Genomic DNA, 22,167 nt, shown 5'->3' with positions numbered 1-22,167 from the left:
TACACATCTTTTTTCTTCAAGGCTACAGATATTTACTTCATTAAAAAAGGAAGCCACATGGAAGTAGAAAAGTTCAGGAAACCCTTTATTTGTTCAAAAAGTAAGCTACTTTGTGTTAACTTTCTCCATCTCCTGCCATCTGCTGGTCCCAACTTTATGGTTTACTTACATATATGAGACGGTGTCTGTATTTTTATGTAACTCTCAGCGAGATTGTTAGTGGCCATATTATATTCCCCTATTGAGCCCTATATATGTAAGTTCTATATAACTGTGGTAGCCCATTAAAATCTCAGTAAGACAGTAGGTCTGGCCTAGTGACCCATTGCCCTAGTGCCTATGGGGTGGATGTGCTGTGGCGAAGCTGTGTGAGCAGCCCTCAGGTGACAGGTGTCACAGGCCGGTGCAGACAGCTGTGCTCCTCAGACCACACTCTGGCCTCTTCCTCAGTGAGAAGGAGCTGGCTTTGGGCCGTGCTCCACAGCTGCCAGGTGGGTGGGATGAGCGGAGCTGCAGATAGTGCCGCTGGTCTTGAACTTGGCCTTACGCTGGTCACCTCAACCAGCATGACATTATCCAAGTAAAGCAGACACATGATGCAACACAGCCGTTTGGGGATGAAAATAGCAGTAATATGCGCACAGTTTGCTTTCTTTGACTTGAGCTCAACAAGTATGATTGAAGAGTCTGGCTCACCAGCTATATAGATAAAATGGTGATACAGTATTCATATGGACTAATTTATTCAATTTTTCTATCTCTGTCTCTACAAACCACTCAGGCACCAGCCCACACGCTCCTGGCAATATCCATGTATTGCCCTCAACAACCTCTGCTAATGTGTCCTGGGAACCAGGTTATGATGGTGGCTTCGAACAGACCTTTTCTGTGTGGTACGGTCCAGTGTGAGTGCTCTTAGTTCACTTCAAATCAATCATCAGTCAGTCTGCAGATGTGGAAACACTATCTGGAGGTTATCGCCTTGTTTGCTGTACATTAGGAGGTTTTTTTTTTTTTTTCCCATCTGCCTCCTTTATTGATGGTGATAAAATAAGAAATTCAATCAGTAGCTCACCGCAGAATTGTTTTGACAGCTTATTTCTCAGGGTATTTAGTGGGTGTGTATTTACATAATTCATAGTGTGTATTGGGAAAGTAATGGAGTGTCACTGCAGTAACATCCCACTCAGCATCACACATGAGATATGCCCCTGCTACAAGTCAGAACAGAGTCTATTTTTCATTCTTCCTTTATGCGCGTGAGTAACCCATCCATCATGGTAACAATAGATGCACATGTGTTGATAGTAAAAATGAAAAAAGGGACATTTTTGAATGATTTCCAAAGAGGGTTTTTATGTGCAGTAATATATTGCATGGAGATGAAACTACAAATTGTGATCCCTGTAATTACCTTGGTAAGAGATAATTGATATACTTAAAACATTTGAATTTCACAATGTACAAATATAAATCAGGTTTTGATTTAGTTTCTGCAACGATCACGCCTACTTGGTGGATGTTTTAAAGTAGTTTTAAAAGTTTTATTAGATGTTATTAGACGTCAGTGTTTGAATTGGCAAATCATTGATTCTAGGAAACCAAAAGATGCAATTTTTTAATTATCTCATGTCCCCTCCACGTCTCCCAATCAATGTGATGTATTCATTAGCAGCTCTCTGAGCAGAGTCCAACAGAGTCCAAATGTCTCTGACTGTTCCAGCCGCCATAACTCAGATGAGAGAGGAGAGGACTTAAATGAAAATAGTCTAGAGGGGCATAATCAACCTAAAATATTGATACGCTCATCTGGACTGTTTCAATTTATTGATAATCCCAAAAAATACGTTTTATGAGAACTAGTGAGTGATTCCCAGATTTTCTTTTCCTAAAGATTTTAACACACATTCAATATTTTGGTTCCAATTCCAAGTATAATAGAGAGCGATTAGTCTGTTCACTTCAGGGTATTTCTAGTTCAACCATGAGAAGGAGAGCTGCACATTCACAATCTGAAAAATAAAGAATTAATTATAATTAATGTTTTCAATAGTAAATTAATAGTTAATATCCAATGCACACAAATTTATTTTCCCTGTAATAACAATCCTTTTCTTGAAAACAAATATAGATGCTGCAACTAACTCCTAACTCCTTTTCCTGTGTGGGCCTTTTTTGGAAAATTCCTGTGACTTGAAAATAACTAGCATCTAATTTTTAGATAATGACATTTTCCAGGAAAACAGCTGAAAAAAGGGGAGCAGCCTGGTGCAAGACCATGACATGCTTCAAAGTGAAAAAAATATTTTAAACTGAGAAAAATCTATTCAGTGCTCAATCCCTAAATTAGCACCACATTTTCCCCACCCACTTTCAGAGCGCTATTGTCTTGAGATTAATTGCAGCTAGGACTTTATTCACCATTATACAGTTTTACCCTCTAACTAATCTTCAGTTTCTCTGCATCATTCTCAGGTCAAAGAGAATAGACTTCGGTCCTCACGACTGGCATTCAATGCCTGTCTCTGGTGCTCAGACTTGGTTGGTGGTGCCAGGGCTGGAGCCTGGTACAGAGTACCAGTTCAGTGTGTTGGCACAAAACAAACTGGGCACGGGCCCATTCAGTGAAGTTGTGACAGTCAACACTGCAGGTGGGTGCAGTTAATCAAAGGTTTTTCCATCCATGTTTGCTTCTTCTTGACTTCCGAATCAACCCACTCAGCTGCATTGAGACTATTTCTAATTTTAGACTCTCATCAGACACAATGTGGAAGATACTGCCCTCTAGTGATATTTGAATTCATGTATATAATGGTGTAATTTCCACTCACTTTGAAATCCTATCCTCATTTGCTCAGCATTTCGGGTTGATTATTTCAGAGAAATCTCTTCAAACATTGACTGTCTGACCCTCCAGCTGCAAAAATACACATGAGAGAAGATATGACTCAATAAAAATATTCATCTCAGTCAGCTTCATAACTGCTGTGAACTCAAAATCAATATCCTGAAAGGTAGACCCTTGTTAATGCCCCGTGTCACATCTCACATAAATACAGTCTCTTCTACCTTACCTGTACAGGCTGTTGTCACCAGATAGAGAGAAAAGGGTCTGACGAGTCTGTGTAGATTTGGGGCAGGAAAACATTTTCTCCTTCTCTGATTATAAAAAAAAAAAAAAAAAACAACAACCAAAAAAAAAAAAAAAGTTTAATATGGGATTTAGCTGACTACATACGCTTACAAAAATATGTTGAACTGAACATCGATCAAAAAACAAAACAGTGCAATATGGAACTTTCTCCAATAAAGATGATCTGTAATTTCAATAAAGGAAACTAAGCATAACTTTAACTAGGTTTGTCATTTTAATGACGTTATGACCCAGCATGCCTTCCGCCATTTATTGCTGTGCCTGACGCCAAAGGCATCATAAGAAGAACTGCACAAAATTGATCAGGAAAGGCACTGAAATGTGCCAGAGTTTAAATTTGAAATGTCTTACGTAGCACTGTGGATACACTTCAGTGCACTGAGCAATTCAATACATAACTCTCACTGCAAACATTATTGAAACAACATAGCAGGATGAGCACAGGAGTAACTATGGCAGTAATGATGGTACACTTCCATTTAGGTGTCCCATTAAAGCCACATGTACAATCCAGAGGCTTTTATTAACATTATTATTTTATTATTAGTTATTATTAAGTCCACATGTTTGCCTTGACAGAGATCCATTACAGTAAAGCTTAGTCTGTCAAATGAGCTGAATGTAGTAACTCAAGTTTAGTTTTGATGTGGATGCTGCCAGGTCAGTCTTTGTATGCCTGGAAACAAAATTGAAGGTGTATACTATTCAGTGTCTCAACAAAAATACAGGCATGAAGGGAGTGGAGTGCGTGACTACATATTCCACCATGCCACTGGAAAAGACAAAGAAGTGAAGGATTTAAATGGACAAATGCATACAAGAATTTACACACAAAGTGTCTGTTTGTGAACAGAACAAAGAAAAGCAACTGCAATAATACAAACCCACGCAAATGCAATTGGCGCTCCCACATAGTTCCTTAAATATGGACATCAGTGCATCTACCAATATAATATACAGAGTTTTGGTTTGAGGCAACACAATAAAAATGTTATTATTATTTCATGCAGATCTCTTTGATTAGTCTAAGACTAATGACTAAAGACTAATGATCCATGATGATCCATTTATCCCTTGAGTGTGAGCAAAGTGAACACCTCAACATTAAACTGTCATAATAGTTCTTGATCATTCATACAGACCTTTTTCAGATTGGTGGTTTTATTGATTCATTTAATTGAAAATGAACTTTTGCATGATTCTAATTTAGTACAAAAGCTGATCAAACTGGAGTTTCTAATTAGTTTTCCTGCAGATCATTTTTTAATCTTTACTTTACTTTACTTTACTTTGTGGGAATTGTTGTGTCTCCATAAAATATTTCTCATGAGATGGTCTTAACCTGCTCCATGTGGAAAATGCCTGGAGAAAACTGTGAACCGTTGTTACATAAATTAAAAAACTGACTTGAAGCAAACGATTTTTGGTTTCTCAGCAAACAAGATGTGACATCAAACTTTAGAGACCTTTGAGTTTGATTTGTTTTTTCACTTTGTTGTTGTTTTTTTTTCTTAAAATCTCAATATAATGTAAAAATTAACATTACAACTCAAATAACCCCTGTAGATATAGAGAATATCCATCTTTTCCAACACTGAGGAAAGGTAATATATATCACTGAGCTCTGGATGATTTGCTCCAGATAAACACCATCTTGTTGACTCTGTCATCAGCTCCAAACTTGTTCATTTTGATGAGACAGTTCAACAATGTGATCATAGTCTTTAGGACTTGAACACATTAACTTCCTGGCAATACAAGTCTTGTTTTATACAGTCCAAATTCAGATTCTGCTATAATCAGTGTTTTGTGAAGCTTTCTTTCATTCAACAAAAGCTAAATGGGGCTTGAAGGTTCTGACCTAGTTCACAGAGAGCAGCCAGTAGATGAATGGTAATGCAGAATAAGGTTTCAGTTGTGTACTGCATTGCTCTATGAACTATTGTCTATTTTTTGTTTAATCTTCACAAAAGAAATCAAACAGCAGTGATTCAAGCCCAGCTCACTGCCATCATTTACAGCCTTATTACCATTTGGGGATCTACAAACAATTTTTCCCCTGTTGTGATTCTGTACCTGTTGATACAGCAGCCTCACAATGTGGCTGCACACATTCATGTGAGGGGATCCTGTGAAATATCTCAAAATGTACAACAGCATTTAGTACAGACCCTCATGGTGTCCCATTTCTGGTCCACAGGCTCTCCTCTGGGTACCCCAGAACCACTGGTGCTTCTTACTCCACCACGGTGCCTCACAGCCAATCGCACGCAGCACGGTGTCCTCCTCACATGGCTTCCTCCAGCCAACCACTCCTCACCCATCGACCGATATATCATGGAGTTCCGCCTCGGGGAGAGGTGGGAGGTTCTGGATGACCTGATCCCATCCACTGAGAATGAGCTTGTAGCCAGAGACCTTGTTCAGGTCAGTCACATTCTCATTTTGATTTGGAAACATGAGCCTATGGGAGTTTTCTCTCATTTTGTACTTTTATTTTGTTGAGTGTACTAGGCACAGTGGATATAATTATAGAAATAATTGGCTGAAAAGCTAATCAACAGAACCCTTCTTTGTTAACAATCTCACTACTTCATGCTGCCAAGAATATCTGGAAATAACTTTTTCAATATTCTCCTTCTATGCAGAGCACGTTTTTATCACACAATATGCAATAAGATTTAGAGGAGTGACATTCATATGAAAGCTGTCACTGCCAAAAATTAATTCCTTATTTTTAGCCTTTTCCAATTCCGCTGCAACTTTCAAATGGAGACTGCGGCTGGAAGAAAATTACAAGGCAGCCCAGTCATTAATATAATATAGACTATAATAATATAGTTATATGTATAATGATTACATAAACACCTATTTAATCATGTGATTCCAATGTATTGATATATCACCCAATTTGAACATTCAGTGCTTAACCATGATCTCCAAAACTATATACAAATACCAGTGTATGAGATGGTCATAAGAGGAGCTTGCCCTATGTCTCTCCATGACAGGAGTCTTGGTATGAGTTTCGAGTGATGGCTGTCATGGATGACCTGATCAGTGAGAGCAGCAATGTGGTGGGAGTATCTAGCACAGGTCAGTTTCTTCACCGTAAAACATGACAGACAGCAGAAATGATTGGGCCAGGTGTGTTCCAACTCTGTTCTACCCCCTCTGCCACATCAGATCCCTTCCCTCCTGCAGAGTTGCCTGATGAAGGGCTGGCGCGGCCGGTGGTGGCAGGTGTCGTGGCAACTATCTGTTTCCTGGCTGCGGCAGTATTGTTCAGCACTCTAGCAGCTTGCTTTGTTAATAAGCAACACCGTCGCAAACTTAAGCGTAAACCAGGTCAGTGTCCCTCCCCTCTTAATTCACGTGTTAAATATAGTACATGTCTACACATGGATGGATTACTTAACGGACACAGGCCCTGGGGTTCAGCGAAAGCTTCTTATTGAAGTGACTGTTAATATTTCAATGAAAAAAGACATAAAGAAGACACAAAAGACACATTAAGACCATAATACTATGCAGAATAACTACAAATATAAAGAGATTCATAACAGCTGTAAAGGCACAAGAAGAGATGAGACACAAGTCATCCACAGAGACAAAAAACTTCCACAGATAACTATGAACAGAAAAAGGTCATAAAAAGAGAAAAAAAGGCAAAGCACAGCCATCTTAGATGTGTTAAAGTGGACCATCAAAGAGACAAAAAAAACACTGAAAATAGACACTAATTGAACTAAAGAAGACACCGAACAACCATAAAGAAATATAAAAAATTGACACGCTGCTGCCTGTGTATGAGGGGTGAGAGGGGCATTGCATGTGTGTGCTCAGGGCCCCATAGTCTCCAAATCCCTCCATGTGTATGACTTCCACTGATGGTGTGTAGCTGAGGAATTGCTAAATTTGAATGCTCGTCTCTCCTCTCAGATCCTCCACTGTCGGTGACACACTTCAGGAAAAGCATTGAGTCACCGTAAGTAAAACCAGTGAGCGCCTGCAGTCTACCAGAGGTGGCTACTAGTGTACATATTCTTTCAAACCATTTGTAAAATTTCACATCTAATGCACGCCGTGACAGCTCTTAAGAATAAATAACAATGAAAACTTCAGAAGAGTTTTTTAGAGCCTTTACAGTAAAGCTGTTTTTGACACAGGTGTGCATGCATGTGTTCTCCTATTTTGTTACAAAGCAAAATGACTGTTATGATATCAGGTATGTGACTATATAAACTATGAGGAAGTGTCATGGTAAGCAATCAAAAGTTCTGCGATATCAGCCATTTTCCTGTTTGGTGCCTTTAATATAGCACCTCAAGTGGTCAGAATTTTTTTTAATGCATCCTAAGGGTGGGGTCCCAAGTTCATGTTTGGTGGCTTTGCTGCCAATTTTGATTTGCTGAGACGGGCGAACACTTTTGAAAATGAAAAATCCATAACATTTGTGAGGCTTGTTTCAGAGATTGAATGTGTTTCTTAATAAAGTTTCTTAAATAAGAGATTTTTATTTTTTGACCTGTGAAAATTAAGTTTTGTTCTTAAAAAATTCAATGTGATTGCTAAAGGTTCAGGTATGTTCATAATTTGTGGCTTCACTTGCAATTTTGATTGGCCCTGGTGGGCGAACGAAATTCTAAAATCCAACAAATACCTTATTTGATATTTGGTCTGAATCTGCCAATTTACGCAATCAAACAAAATTTTTGAATGCAGAATCTTTTTCTCCATTTTCAATAAAATTCAATTTAGAAATACAATTTTCAATAAAGGTATATGGGGGTACCATAGACTTCCATTGCAGAAGACAGATGTGGGATGATAACAACAACAAAAAATATAATAATAATAAAATAAAAACATAGGAACACCATGAGTGCTTATGCAGCTTCTCTGGTTGGCCCCCAATAAGAAGAGAGAATATGAAACAGCCCAGGTGGATGCTAAAAAAACAGAACAAAGCACATACACTCACGTTTCTATGGAAGGTGTTGAAGAACATGTACAGTAGCAACCTCTAGCGGATCATGGTTAAGATTAAGAAGAGCTCAAAGCAGCTAAATCAGCATTTTAATCACATTACCCAGAGTGCCCAAGCTGCAGTTTGTGTATTGATTTTTGATCCATCTGTATTCTTTAACCTCAGACACTGTCAGCATTCTGCATGATTCTCAGTGGTGAATAATGCTATTTTTGTTGAGCTGCACATTTAATGTACAATATCAGCCACATGTGTATTTGTCTGTCTGTCTGTAAAACCTGTGTACATGTATGACTGCATTCCAATCTCAAAACAAGCTCATTTGTGACAATAATCTGTGCAAACCTCATTTCAGAGTAAATGTTTGTTTGCCTTAGAATTCAGAGAAGTCATTAACATCAGATACCTTGGTATATTTTCTTTTATTAAATGGTCCAGGCAGGTCAGGTAGTTCACACTCAGTCCTTCCTGCAAGTGGCATAGATAAAGATGAACCAGGCCCATGTCGTTTGTCTCCCATCGCAGGCCTCCTCTCACCCCCTTGCCAGGGGTAGAGCCCTGCTGGGACGAGCCTGCCAGGAGCAGTTTCTTGCCCCCGCCCGCCAGCCCCCTGTGAGTGCCTGCCTGCACCAAAATACAGTGTGCTGCACTGCACTGGCTTGGCTGCATGGTTAATGCATTGCATAGAAATGATCAATTGACAGTGACTATTTTTTGGAGTGAAGCCTAGTGCTGGTCTTTCTGCATGCAGACACACCATACAGGGAATCAATTGCATTAGCTCAGCTGCATGTACAGTAGAGTACTGTGTATATGCACTCTTTATAATGCATATCTACGTGACACATTCAGTGACCCGGTAAATGTTGACCATGCTGCTCCTGGTGTGGGCAAATGAGGCCTGGTTAGATGTCATCTGCTTTCCTCACACCACCGTTTGGTGCAGCATATGGAAATTGGTCTCACATCTGCTCAAGAAGATGTAGATTCAATAGATAAGTGATATGGTTGTCATGGTTCTGTCGTTCTTTCATCTTGTCATCCTAGCTTGGTTCATTAGCTGCTGTTCCATTAGGATGCCGCTGCCGCCATACTCTGGTCATTATCATAATGCTCTTCATTATGGCTGCCTTGATATAGTGCTTTGGCTTTGTATTGTGTCAATTTGTCACTGTTCAGTTTAAGAATGAAACTTGGATCATGCAAGTTAATTTACAACATCAGAGGTTTTTCTTTTCTGTAAAAATAGTTAATATGCTTTCCCTTTGAGTTTCCTTCAGTGTGTGTTAAATAATGCCAGTGTCTTGTGTCTGCATGTTTTGATTAGGTTGTCATCGGGGAAGATAAGTCCAGAGAGCTCCCCTCCATCTCGGCCACGCTCTCTTTCTTCAGAGGGTTCCCACGGTCCAGGCCTGTATGTCAGGAAGCTGCCCAGCCCTCAGAGAGAAAAAGACAAAGAGCTTTCCTTCTACAAGAAAACCAAGCGTGCCATAGCCAGCAAGAAGTACAGTGTGTCCAAGCATGAAGCAGAGGTCACCACGCCTATTGAGCTAATAAGCCGCGGCCCTGATGGCCGCTTTGTCATGGAGAGCAGCCCACCGCCCCGTCGCATCCAAGGCTTCCCCTTCGCAGAGGAGTCTGACATGTACCCTGAGTTCCGGCAGTCTGATGAGGAGAATGATTTTGATCCTGGGCCTCTGCCGCCCATCATGCCCACGCTGCGGCCCCAGCTCTCCCCAACGTCCTCCAGCCTGGAGTCAACGCAGCCCCCCACCTACAGCCCCCGCCTACACAGGCCCATGGAAGGTATGAGCTTTGCAGAGGGCAGTGCACTTCACGCCTCAGGGCAGGCCCCCGCCTCCCGCTACAGGGGCTTTCCCCAGGGCCCATTCTATGGGTATCTAGGCAGTCGCGCTGAATCAGGGATTCCACCGCCATTCTACATGCCTGACATCAGCCCGCGTAGCTCCGCTCTGTCCTCCCCGCCAGGCACCGCCGAGGGCCCTTTTGGTTACCCCTCCATCCCTGAGGAGAGTGGAGAGATGGAGCACCATCAGTACACTGCCTCGGGCCATTCTCTGTCTCACACACACAGCCCTCCTCCCCGCTCACCTGAAAGCTGGCAGCCTCATGAGCTACCCTTTCTGGGTTTAGAGGGTCCACGGTTCATATACCCACCCCACCATCCCTTACATCATCCCCAGGACCTCCCTGACCCACCCCCATACCCTCCTCACTCTCTCCCCCCCAGTCGCCTGCACCTCCCTTCCCTAAAGGATCCGACAAGCCCTGGACTCCTGCAACTGGAGGTCCCTGTGGCTCCCCCAGGCAGAGACAGGCCCCCAGGGCCTCCGGTTAGGCGCTTAGCTATGCAACAGGCCCAAAGTCTCGGCCAGCTCAGACACACGTCCCACGGTGTGGGTGTACCAGTGTTGCCTTACCCTGACCCGGCAGCCCGTGCAGGGAGCCCAAGCACAGCCCCCAGTAGTAGTCCTCAGTCCTGGCTCAGCCCGAGGGCAGGGCGCCGGGCAGACCCCATCCTACCCCCGCTAGTACTCCAGCCTTCGCGCCTCTCTCCGCTCTCCCAAAGCCCCCTTAGCACCCAGCCAGGTTCTCCAGATATTCTAGTGCGCCCCCCTCCGCGCCCCAGCATCCTCCGCACCTCTCGGTCTCTGGAGATGCCTGAGATCACCCTGCAGCCCTCAGCCACTGTCAGTTTCTCCCGGAGGTCCTCCTTGACCGCCTCTCCCACGCAAACCCAGGGCACCACGCAACCCAGCCCCAGTTACCACGCCCACATGTCCTATGCCTCCACTGCAGCCAGTTACCCCTCCCAGTCCCCCTCTCCCCCTCCGGAGGGCAGGGATGTTTTCGGGCAGAGGCCATCCCAGAGAAGGACAGAGGAGGAGATGCTACCCTCAGAACCCTCTCAGCTCCAGATATCAGCCTCAGGGTAGGTGATCCATTCCAGTAGAGAATAGTCACATATTTATTAAAAGAGGAGACTTGTTTCCTCATCTGCTCTCTAGTCCAAATATCCTCAGTATTTATCCACAGTTTTACTTTGATGTTTCCACTTTGGAAATAATTAAGATGCATATTGTACTCAAATATGCAGAAGGCATGTAATTGCATTTAGCACTCTTTGTAACATCATAAAAGCAACAGTTCTCTAAGCTTTGACAATTTAATGGCATGTTAAAGCTCAATTTGATTTTAAGATCATGCAATTTTGTCTTTATTATTTGATAGCTCATATTTAACCTACTAAAATATTGATCATAAAAATTGAAAAATGAATTTTAACTTTAAAAATTATGACAGGAAGGAGATTTAGATGAAACACTTCAGGTGCACAAACCCTCAACTTTACTGCTTTTAAAACAATGCAATTTTTTTCTGTCTTTCTTATTGAACAGTGAAGCCTATTTCCCACAGATTGACAAAGACTTTATTTGATGGAGTCGATTATTGATAGAAGTATGAAAGTCAAAATATGAATGAAGCAAATTAGCCAGAAATTACTGTCCTACTCAAGATTCGTGTATATTTATTGAACATTTTTACATTTATACTGTTACTTTAAATGGTACCACTTTCTGAAAATTCACACTTTATAAATAACTGTTTCATCTGTGCTTAGTTAATTAATCCATAATCAGGAGACAATCAAATAAATCCATTAATTACAGCCTGTATACAGTATTATTATAAAAGGTAACACACAATCAGTACTGCTGTTGAAAGTTTTCATAGATAAATCAATAATGCAACATTCATAGATGATTCTTATGAAAATCCAGGTCTGCAATTGTAATTATTAATAAATTATTAAAAGCGTTTTGGTGCAGATGCTGTACAGACCTCTTCCAGAAGGTCTTCAAGCAATCCTTTAAAGAAATGTTCAGGATTAATGAAGGGTTAGTTGTCATTAATGATTTGCAACTGTCCTCTAATGCAAACGTAATTATTTATCAACCATTCAGTTTACAACTTAAAAATTTTAAATCATCAGATGGCCTTTATAAAACGTGGCTTATTAGAAAGTGGTAACCAGGACAAAAACCCCAGAGAGTCAGGAGACACAACAGTTAATATCAGTAGACCGTATTTTTTCCAATATATCCAACATTTTCATACATGAGGGTCCCTGGATGCAGAACTGATGCAGGAAAGCTCATGTAAACATAGCTGAGGCTTATTACTTTTATGCCCCCTAGTATTTCTAGACTGCACACATTCCTGCGCCCCCTCACACCCACCTCACAACCCTAGAAGCTACAATCATACAGTAGCTAAAGCCATGAGGCAGAGACTTGCTCCTGCACTATCACTGGCCATTAAGGGAAAGTAGCTTATAGGGCTGCTGCTTTATAGAGGGTAAGGGTCTTACCTGATTTGTTTTTGATTGATCTCAGCTATCTGGGCAGCGTTGTTGTGACCCGGTCCCCTACGCCGCAATAGGTAAGGGTCGGACCCATGTCTGAGAGGGGAGGGGTCAGCAGGGGGAGGGCTCTAATCACTCTCTCCTTTAAAGGGGAATCGCTTTGGGTTGTGCCTCTGTGCTGGATTCAAGTGAAGTACAGCTAATGGTAACAATGACTGCAGGATGCATTTGTCAATACACTTCCAAGGCAGAGTAAGCCTGCTATACTGTGGCATAGGCTGCAGTGATTACGCTTGACAGCAAGCACGTGGAGCGGTTTTGGACTGTGGAGAAGCATTTGATTTTGTGTCTTGATTGTTTGAATACAGACATGTTTCCCTGCACCAAAAAAAGTCTTGAATCAATAGAGGACGCACATGAATGATAGACTGGAGTATTCCCCTTTAAAGTTTTGTTCCATGTGCAAAATGCCATGCATGCATTCTCTAAACTTCTTTCTATGACCAAACAAATAACAACAATTCTCAAACTAAATTCTTTGTCACATTTGTTGTCCTAAGTGCTTTCGTTTTTCTGTCATGTGACTGTTTTTAATGGCCATTTCCTCTTCCTGTCATGTGACTTGTTCTTTAACGGCCATTTCCTCTTCCTGCCATCTCCTCCCGTCAGCATGGTGAAGCCTCTGTACACAGTGTTCATGTTTATGAAAGTGTGCTGTACAGTGTTTATGTCTATGGAAATGTACTATATTTTAACAGACTGTGGCACAACTGTGTGAGAACACAGTTGATGTGATAATGAAAGTGTTCTCTATCTGTCCAGGACTGTTGCAATTCTCAGTTTTGTCTCACCCTCTCTGCTAATGGCTCTCAATCTCTCTCTCCACAGTGACAAATGATGGACAGCATCTCTAAAGCTTTGTGCTCCTATGCCCTTTGAAACAATACATGTTTGGTACAGCAACTTGGCTTAATGAAAGCATTAAGTCAGGTTTTGAAGCTGTTTGTATTCAGTTCTTTGAAATGCAAAGACCTTGAGCCAACATAAAGCCTCATGGACCTCATCAAACTTAAACGTTGAGTTTGTGAGGCTACTTGGATTTTATTTGACTTTATTGAATTTTTCTATGAGAGATGGACAACAAAACCAGTATTCGGTATGAGGTGATGCTACTAAAACATACTGCATATAATGAAAGTGAAGATCAACTCGATGTGATTATTGTTCTCCTGATTAAACATTGATTAATTTTCATTTAACTTGATGTAGAATGTATCACTCATGAAATGAAAATAGTTCTTCAGGTATCAGGAGCAGATTCAGATTTTTTTGGTTTGAGACGTGTTACAGTCCGACTGATGCAACTGTCGAGAGAAAAGCTCATGCAGCTTCTGCAGGGGTCAGCAACCTTTGGTGTGACAAAGGTCCGTTTAGATAGGCTCGCCAGCAGTCATTAACATTTCCATAGATTATGATCAAGAAGTTAAGTTTAGCTTTGTAATAGCTTGACTATTATTTACAAAGGAGCCCCTCTTTCACAGTCGTGTTATAAGCGGGGCTAGTAATATACAATTTGGTGATTACTACGATCGCTGCCTCTGGCTACTAACTTCCACTATTTCACCAATGTGCCTCAGTTTTCCAAGCACAGAGGCAAGTCTGTAATTTGGGATATGGTGATATTCCCCCTTAGTCCATCACTGCTGAGGAAAGCCTCTTTTATTTACTTATTTTCTCTGAACAGTTTCTCACATCTGGCAATACACTCAGAATGTTACATCTCCCTTCTGTGGACTGATGTTATTTAAATTTCTTCACATATCTCCACTTGGTCAGACTCTTATTTTTTTCTATGCTCTCAAATTGGCATCTCACGCAATATGCCACATTCAGACGTAAAAATGGAAAAAAAAATGTACGAAATAGAATAATAGCAATGTGGTGAACGTGTCTGCTATCTCCATTTTGCCATGATTACAGCTTTGGGACAGTACAGCTTGATCTGGGTGACGTTTACCAGTTTGTAATTATGATACCAACTAAATATTATATTTAGCAAAATGGTGACACATGGCTATATTGTGGTATATTATTTACTTTTTCACATTGAAATTGAAAACAGCTTTGTGTGTCGTGTTTTGCTGACCCCTGACCGAGTGTAGACTAAACAAAAAGTGTATCATTGGATTCGAAAGGAACATCTTGTCACAGGAACAGTAATTTACAGTTCCAGAGATTATTTTCATTTTATGAGTTTTATACAGAAAAGAGACGAATATTGCCTGCATTTCTGAAGCAGTTACTATTTAAAGACCCAAACCTGGATGAGCACAGTAGAAGTTTCAATTATTGTCTGTCTCACTTTCCTTTGGCACCCTTGCTAAAATTAGAAAATGTCACAGATTTGAAATATCCATTTTGGTTCTTTAATGACTAACAAACACCCTTTGAAAATGTTTGTATCACCATCATTTTTGTAATCCTGGACTGGGTCTTTAATGTAGTGATTGTTTGAGAAGAAACTTGTAGCCAATAATTTCACCAAATCCACTGCCACCTTATGTCAACTACTCTTTCTTTCTTTTTTCTTTCTTTCCCTCTTTCTTTCTTTGTGTCTAACTTTTATCATCCATCAATGCAGATAGAAAGTGGAAATGCACCATCTTAGTGAAAGGGCTCTCAGTAGAAGTACAAGAGCTCATATAATCATATGATAGCACCAACTGCAAATAGTAATGAAAGTGCCATTCTGTATTTTCACTCTGAGACAGGACCAAACAAAACTGTTGGACTAATCCAGTACAATGTGTGCTGTGCTGTCTCTGCTCTTCTCAGGGAACCTCTAGGTACGTCTAGTGATCCTGCCGGGTCTGAGAGCTTACCAGCACTACTGCACCACTGTATTACTAAAGCCAAGGGAGTGGCCGCCAACAACAATAACAACACAACCTCCGGACGGAGATCAGGTTTGTCTGACAAATAGAGAAAAAGACACAAAAGGTTAATGTAAAATATGTGGGTGGTGTGTCACCGCTGTGGTTCAATCTGCCTTCCTTTCAGGTGTGTCTCCCTCTCAGACCCAGCAGCAATCTCAGACACTCCAAGAGGGAGAGAATCTCAACTTCCACAGAAAGAGGAAAAGGCAAAACAAGAAGAACCCCTATCTCTATTTGACCTCCCTTCTGCAACGTAGGCAGTCTGAGGAGGACCAGACAGGCATCCTGGCCAGTGCAGACTCTGACGGCCCAAATTATGGTACTCTACGCTGACCTGTGTGCCCACCAAGCCATTGGAATGCGACTAAACTGACCCCCATCCCTTTCCCTCCCACACACACACACACACACACACACACACACACACACACACACACACAAGAAAACAACAACAACAAACAAACAAACAAACAAAAAAAAACAAAAAAAAACACACCTCAACTCTCTCTGCTCCATTCTGGTCTATGTATTAAGGTAATACGTTTCTCATAATCTCATAATCTAAAAGTTCATTGTGTCCGGGGAGCAGGAAACAACATTGTCACCACTATTTGTCTCTGAGGAATTTCACTTGAAAATGCTCTGAAAATAAATAATGTATATAAATAGTCAAACAAGGGAATTAAGCTTCCTCCTACAGTAATAACAATGTGTTGGTTGAGTATGTGACAACACGTTAAAGATTTTTCACTCACTGGTCATTGAGGGGTCCATATCTTTAGGTTTTTCAGTGAAACGGTGTACTGTTAAGCCTGGTGCGTCCTCAGACAGGGACATGAGTCTACCTTTCCTACAATACAAATAGTGTCAGTATTTAAACACAGGGTTCTTACCACAAAATATACCTCAGAGTAAACGCAGAATTGCTGTAATTCTTGTGGTATACTGTACGTGCTTGACCTTTTTACATATGAAACGTATGGATAAAAAGGTTTATATCACACCCCATTCTCATTCAAATGGATAATATGGCCTAACTTGAGCTAATTTAGAAGCTTTTTATTATCAGTGATAGCCGGCATATTGTGTTTCTTTTGATTTATGATCTAATGCCAACCGTGAGGCAACAGTGTCTTCATTTTAGTGCTTGATGGCTCAGTGTGTTTACACTCATCATTACAGCACTGCATTGAGACAAAGATCATAGCCTTTTCATGAGAACTCTCAAAAATAATTCGGGACTGACTTTCTCAACAGAGGTTGGACTTGTAGGATTAAAAGAACAGGGTGTCGAATTGTGAAGTGTATTGTAGTATGTATTTCATTATTAAGGAATCATTTGTGACGTGGCACGTCTAGTGGTGCCTTTTCTTTTTGCCTTCATTCTTTCTTGTTTTTTATAACATAAACTGCCTTTGTCTTCGATTTCTCATACTTGTCTCTTCTGGGGGACTAAGGGACTCCAATAGTATGTGTATTTTTACTTTCTCTGCCAAGGACACATTAGAGAATATGCTACAGATGATGCATATTTCTTTTTTTATTTTTGTTTGCTTGTTCTCAACATTTTCCACGTCTTAAATGGGTACCTGCTTCAACTGTGTATATCCAAGTAATGGGACAGAATTAGAATACAATTAAAAATAATAATGCAGGCAAATAAAGTCAAATCCAGTTTGAGTGGAGGAGTACATATGCATTTTCATGCAGAAAGAACAAACCAGAACATTAAGGATGTTAATGTTTAACAGCAGCTGTTAGAGGAGAATGTGATTGCTTCATAAATCTGTTAACAAGCAATGGAAAATATTCAAAGAATGGCCACCTTGACTGTTTATCTTTAACAACTGTATATTGCTTGCTAGCTACTTCTCTGTATGTTTGTTAATTTTTCAACACTAACCGATAATGAATGTATGTTTTGCTGTACAGGAAATGAATGTCCCGATGTCACAGTACATTGAATGACCCGTTACATTGTTAAAAGGTGCGGCTGTGACTGGTGGGATGACCAGTTGGCACACAAAGTCCAGATTGTTTTACTTCTCTGTGTTTTTCCTGTATGAGATAATAACTGGTGGGCCCCACACAAGTTCTCAGCCAAACTCCTTTTTCTTTGCCATCTACAAAAACAAACAAAAGAAACCCTTACTCTTTCTATTGCTAAAGCTAGTTCAGTTACTCAAAGACATATCAGATTTCTATCTGCTACCATCAAATCAGAGGTTTTCTGGCAAATATCCACGTGAATGACTCAATGTCTGCTTACTGACAACTCTTAACAAGTGAGAAAGGGATGATAGCCTGTAAGTGAGCATCGAAGTGCATATTCTACTTTAACAAATTGGTTTCATGTAACATAAAAAAAATCTATATTTGTTATGTACTGTACATGGAGTGTATTGTGTTTGTAAAGATAAATCCAACCATGTTTTACAGGAAGACATTATTGTATGAGTATGAGGGTATATCAAAAGATGGGAAGGAATCCCAAGGTAAAAGAAATTAGATTATATATAAAAAGGTAATTGCTTACAGTATGGCTTTAAGTGGATAATGTTTTTGAAACATTTTAAGGTGGCTCATTTGTCATACTTTAGCAGACATTATTTTATCCGAGAAGAAAAGAAACCTTAACGCTACTACCGTACAATGTATTATTGCCATAGCCCGCTGGCTGCACAAGTTGAGTAGTCTTTTCTCTGATGTATAGTGAATGCCCACTGGAAAAAGCTTTAGAAACAGAAGTGTGTTGCCCTCTAGAATATTTCTGGAACAAAGTAATACTGTATTTTGCCCATTCATGAGCACACATGTAGATTCACTTCAGATCTCGTCGCCTTCAGGTGTCCAAAGCAATTAAACTGAAGGAAACTTTTTTCTAAGAGTCACAGACATGCTCTAGTCATGTACAATACGTGCTGTGGAGGAAATTGTGTTTACATTAGTTTGATAAAGAAAAGGTGTGTTAGGGCATAGTTGCTTTTGAACGTTACGACTTGGTGCTATGTTTAACTTTGTGGTGCTGTAGAATAGAGGTCTAAAGTTCTTTGGGTTGTTTTTTTTTTCCCCGTTTCTTGTTTCCACAAGCAACTCTTACAGCCCTGTGTGTTTGAGCAACTAAACTAGCTCCGGTAGACACTCTAGGTCCTTATCATAACAGTATCATGGTGTGATGACAGTGATAGATAATAATGGAAATTTGTAATATAACCGCAAATAATAGAGACTTGTGACATTCAAAATGAGCTCACCATGACCTGTTTTCTATAGTGTGTTTGCAATGTCTGTCCGTGCTTCCAAGGTACCCTCTCTAAAAATATATTTGTGATGATAATGAGAATATTAACCAGCCTAAAAGGAGAAACATAACCCAATTTAGACTAGTACACACAACAGGACACACGGGAGGGAACCAGAGAGCATTGTCAGGCCATGAGGGGATCTTTACTACACACTTCCTGTAGGTCTACAATCTTTTGTTAACAGCACTGTTTTCCAAGCACACTACTGCAGGGGCGCAACCGTCTCACATCATCCCACCACCTTTTTGACGGAGGAATTCCTATTAGTACTGTACAGTATAACCATGACCAGTCACCAGACCACATTTGTATTTATTGCTGAGTCTCCTGGCAGAAAGGTACTGGGGGGGGAAGCTGACACAAAGCTCAATAGCTCTCCGTGGGGTTTTACGAATGGATGTTGTCTTCCGGGCTCTTTTTTGCATATTCAACAGAAACATGTACAGTGTTAAAGAGGGCTGCTTTGGACGTACTGTTAGCTCCGTTTGATCTATTTTGCTTATTGTTTTTTGTTTGTTTGTTTGTTTTTTTTCTAGAGTTTTCTTTTGTTGTTTTCCGCTTACAGCTTTTAGCGCATCACTAGGTGCTGGTAGGATGATACTTAGAACCAATTTGATTTTTTATTGTATTAATCTTGCATGTAGAGACAATACAAAAAAAAAAAAAAAGAAAACGCCTATTTAGCAATCATTCATGGACATCTGAGCTGGTTGTTATTGGACGGAAAATAGAAATATGTAGTATTTTCTATATTCTCTGTTTTTTCATGTGTACCAGCACTGAGAAACTAGAATGTATTATTATCGTAGGCTACAATAAGCACTACATCGCTGACTGTTTTAGCTAATGCTCATACTCAAGCAAACCAAGTAGTGCTTAAAAGGAAGAAAATTTACTACATTTCATTTCATTTTCATCCACTGAACTCTGTGCTGTACATCACATGTTTACATTCTGTATTATATGTTGTTTATTCTGTTTTTTTTGCACATAATGTTTCCATAATGTCCTTCTTTTCAGTTGAAACTTAATTCAACAATGTTCATGTGTAAATAATTCAAAGCAAAAACATTTTTTACTTTACTCTGTTATAAAATGATAACCTGATGTTTCTTTTTTTGTTGTTTGTTTTGTTTTTTTTCTGTTTGTTTTTTTTTAGACTTAGTCATTCTGTTTTCTCACTTCATCAGGAAATACGCTTCACTTAACTTTTTGTGAGCAATTAACTCATACTGTATGGTGCTGTACCAAAGCCTTATGTATGATATTTGTATTACTTTCCTGTCGTTTGCCACTGCTGTCCAGTGAATTCTATATCGTCTGAGATCATGTCTTACTCACACTTCATGTTCAACTGCCATGGATCTCATTTCTTTATTGAGTGAAAACAGAAAACCTGAATGAAAGATGATGTAAAAACACTCGGGCCTGTTTCCAACTAGCCCAGCTGTATAGTGACCGTTGCCATCTCAAGCCTTTCTAGGGAAAACGCACAGGCTCACTCCTGGTAGCTCATCATGACGTAGACATGGGCCTAGCACATGATCTATGCTCTATCTATGGCATGTCTGTGAGAATATGAAAGCAGTGTTGTATTCATGTCATCATATCATTTCAAATGCTTAGTCCCATACGAAATTTTCCTCTCAAATTTTTGTATTTTGATATAATAAAAAAAATCAAAAGAGGTTTTATTTTTGTTGTGGGTTTGTCTCTTGAAACTGTGACAAAAGAAGTGTAGTTCACACGCTGGACACAGGGTGATGGTGTTGGGCAGAGAGTGGGGAACATCACTGGAGCTGGTTAATCAGGTTTTTGTTGTTTTTTTTTTTGCTTTATCTGTGTGTGTATGTGTGTGTGTGAGAGAGAGAGAGAGAGATTTTTTTTTCAAATATATGTATTCTAAAAATAAATAATTAATAATAATTAATTATTAACAATCAGAAATGCTATATTTGTTATAACATTGAAGAAACAAACTTCAGGAAAAGTTCAGGAAAGATCAAAGGCTGTGCTTGAACACATGCTGTTATGTGATTAATATTTTGACCCTGGAGCTGCCTCATCCACCCAGATGTCAAGGACTGAATTATGTGGCGGCTGAACCAGAACAAGGAAAACAAATAACTTGACCTTTGCACTTTTGTTCAAATTCCCTCTGGCAAGCTGGGAAACAAACAAATGTGCAGCCATCTACATACACCTGAGGAAAATTCAAAGTGCAGTTAATCCACAGGTCAAACACAGGCTAACCTTTAGACATCTGGCTGTCTTCATTTCACAAGAGGACGCTTAAACATAAAGGTTGATTTTTTTTGTTATGCTTGTATTTCTGAGGTAAAACAAGTTACTTCATTCAGTAACTGTTTGAATAATTATTTAGTTGGATGTTTGTTTGTTTGTTTTTTGTCAGTTCAACAAAACACAAAGGTATTCAATATGCAATGACATGAAACAGAAAATATTCCACTACCAGACTGGTAAATATGAAGCCCCAGTTAGCAAGCTTAGCTTAGCTTAGCATAAAGACTGAGAATCAGTTTAATTTTCATATGAACCTAAAAACAAAGTTGTAAAATTGTTTTGGTTTTATGAGAGTTAGGTGGGTGAGTATATATCAGCTGAGATCAGCAATATCTCATGAAATCGGGTCAATTTTTAAGGTTTTTGAACTAACTCAATAAACTGGAAATAACATGTTAAACCTAGTTAGTCAGATTTGAGATGCTTGTAGGCGGATTTGTTACCTTTGGACATAGACCAGCTAGAGGAGAAAAGGAGTGGCCAAGAAAATATGCAGAAAAGTATGAAAGTACAACCAGAAAATGTATGTAAGTTTTAAAAAATTAAAGTAGTCAATATAAAAAATAGCTCTATGCTTGTTATAGTATTACAGTTATTACGTTATTAGTCAAGCAGCAATGTGATATGAAAGTAGCATTTGACTAAAGTAGCTGGTTGAAATTGAACTTTTTTTTAGTGTTTCATATTGGACTACAACCAACAACGCTCATTATGAAAATGGAATGATTTACTTTCAAATGAAACAATGGTGGGATGCTACCAAGGACGATAATAAAACATTTGCATAGTTTATTCTATCTGAACTAACTTCAGATTGATCTGCTTTATTGTAACAGCTGGGGAAGCCTCGTTTTTGAGGATGTGGGAGGCCTAAAGTAGGGAAGCATTAAACTGTTAGTATGTCTCCACTGGATTTCAGCTTTAAAAAAAAAATAGACATTTTAGAAAACCTCCAAATTTTCACACGATGATATAACCAATTACTTGTTGATCCAGAAGATAGAGTAGATAGAGTAGCTCGCCCCCCCACCCCCAGCTAAAAGAAGAATAGTTGATAGTTTCCCATCATCTTCTCCAGTGCACAGACATAA

General features: G+C 39.8%; 1 protein-coding gene across 1 annotated transcript in view; it reads left to right on the top strand.

Annotated features, from left to right (window-relative positions):
- The window catches only part of igsf9ba (immunoglobulin superfamily, member 9Ba), a 57,571-nt gene extending 41,771 nt beyond the window's left edge, over positions 1-15,800 (top strand). The window contains exons 12-21 of the mRNA XM_029518172.1: positions 782-905; positions 2,476-2,651; positions 5,355-5,581; positions 6,166-6,250; positions 6,341-6,502; positions 7,097-7,142; positions 8,670-8,756; positions 9,472-11,097; positions 15,367-15,497; positions 15,592-15,800. Of these exons, the coding sequence (XP_029374032.1) occupies positions 782-905; positions 2,476-2,651; positions 5,355-5,581; positions 6,166-6,250; positions 6,341-6,502; positions 7,097-7,142; positions 8,670-8,756; positions 9,472-11,097; positions 15,367-15,497; positions 15,592-15,800 (2,873 nt within the window). The remainder of the gene's footprint in view (positions 1-781; positions 906-2,475; positions 2,652-5,354; positions 5,582-6,165; positions 6,251-6,340; positions 6,503-7,096; positions 7,143-8,669; positions 8,757-9,471; positions 11,098-15,366; positions 15,498-15,591) is intronic.
- Positions 15,801-22,167: the final 6,367 nt, after the last annotated feature.

The sequence above is a fragment of the Echeneis naucrates genome, chromosome 13 (assembly GCF_900963305.1).
Source record: "Echeneis naucrates chromosome 13, fEcheNa1.1, whole genome shotgun sequence".
In the NCBI taxonomy this organism is placed as follows: domain Eukaryota; kingdom Metazoa; phylum Chordata; class Actinopteri; order Carangiformes; family Echeneidae; genus Echeneis; species Echeneis naucrates.
The sequence above is the reverse complement of the archived record's forward strand: the minus strand, read 5'-3'. Positions and strand labels throughout refer to the sequence as shown.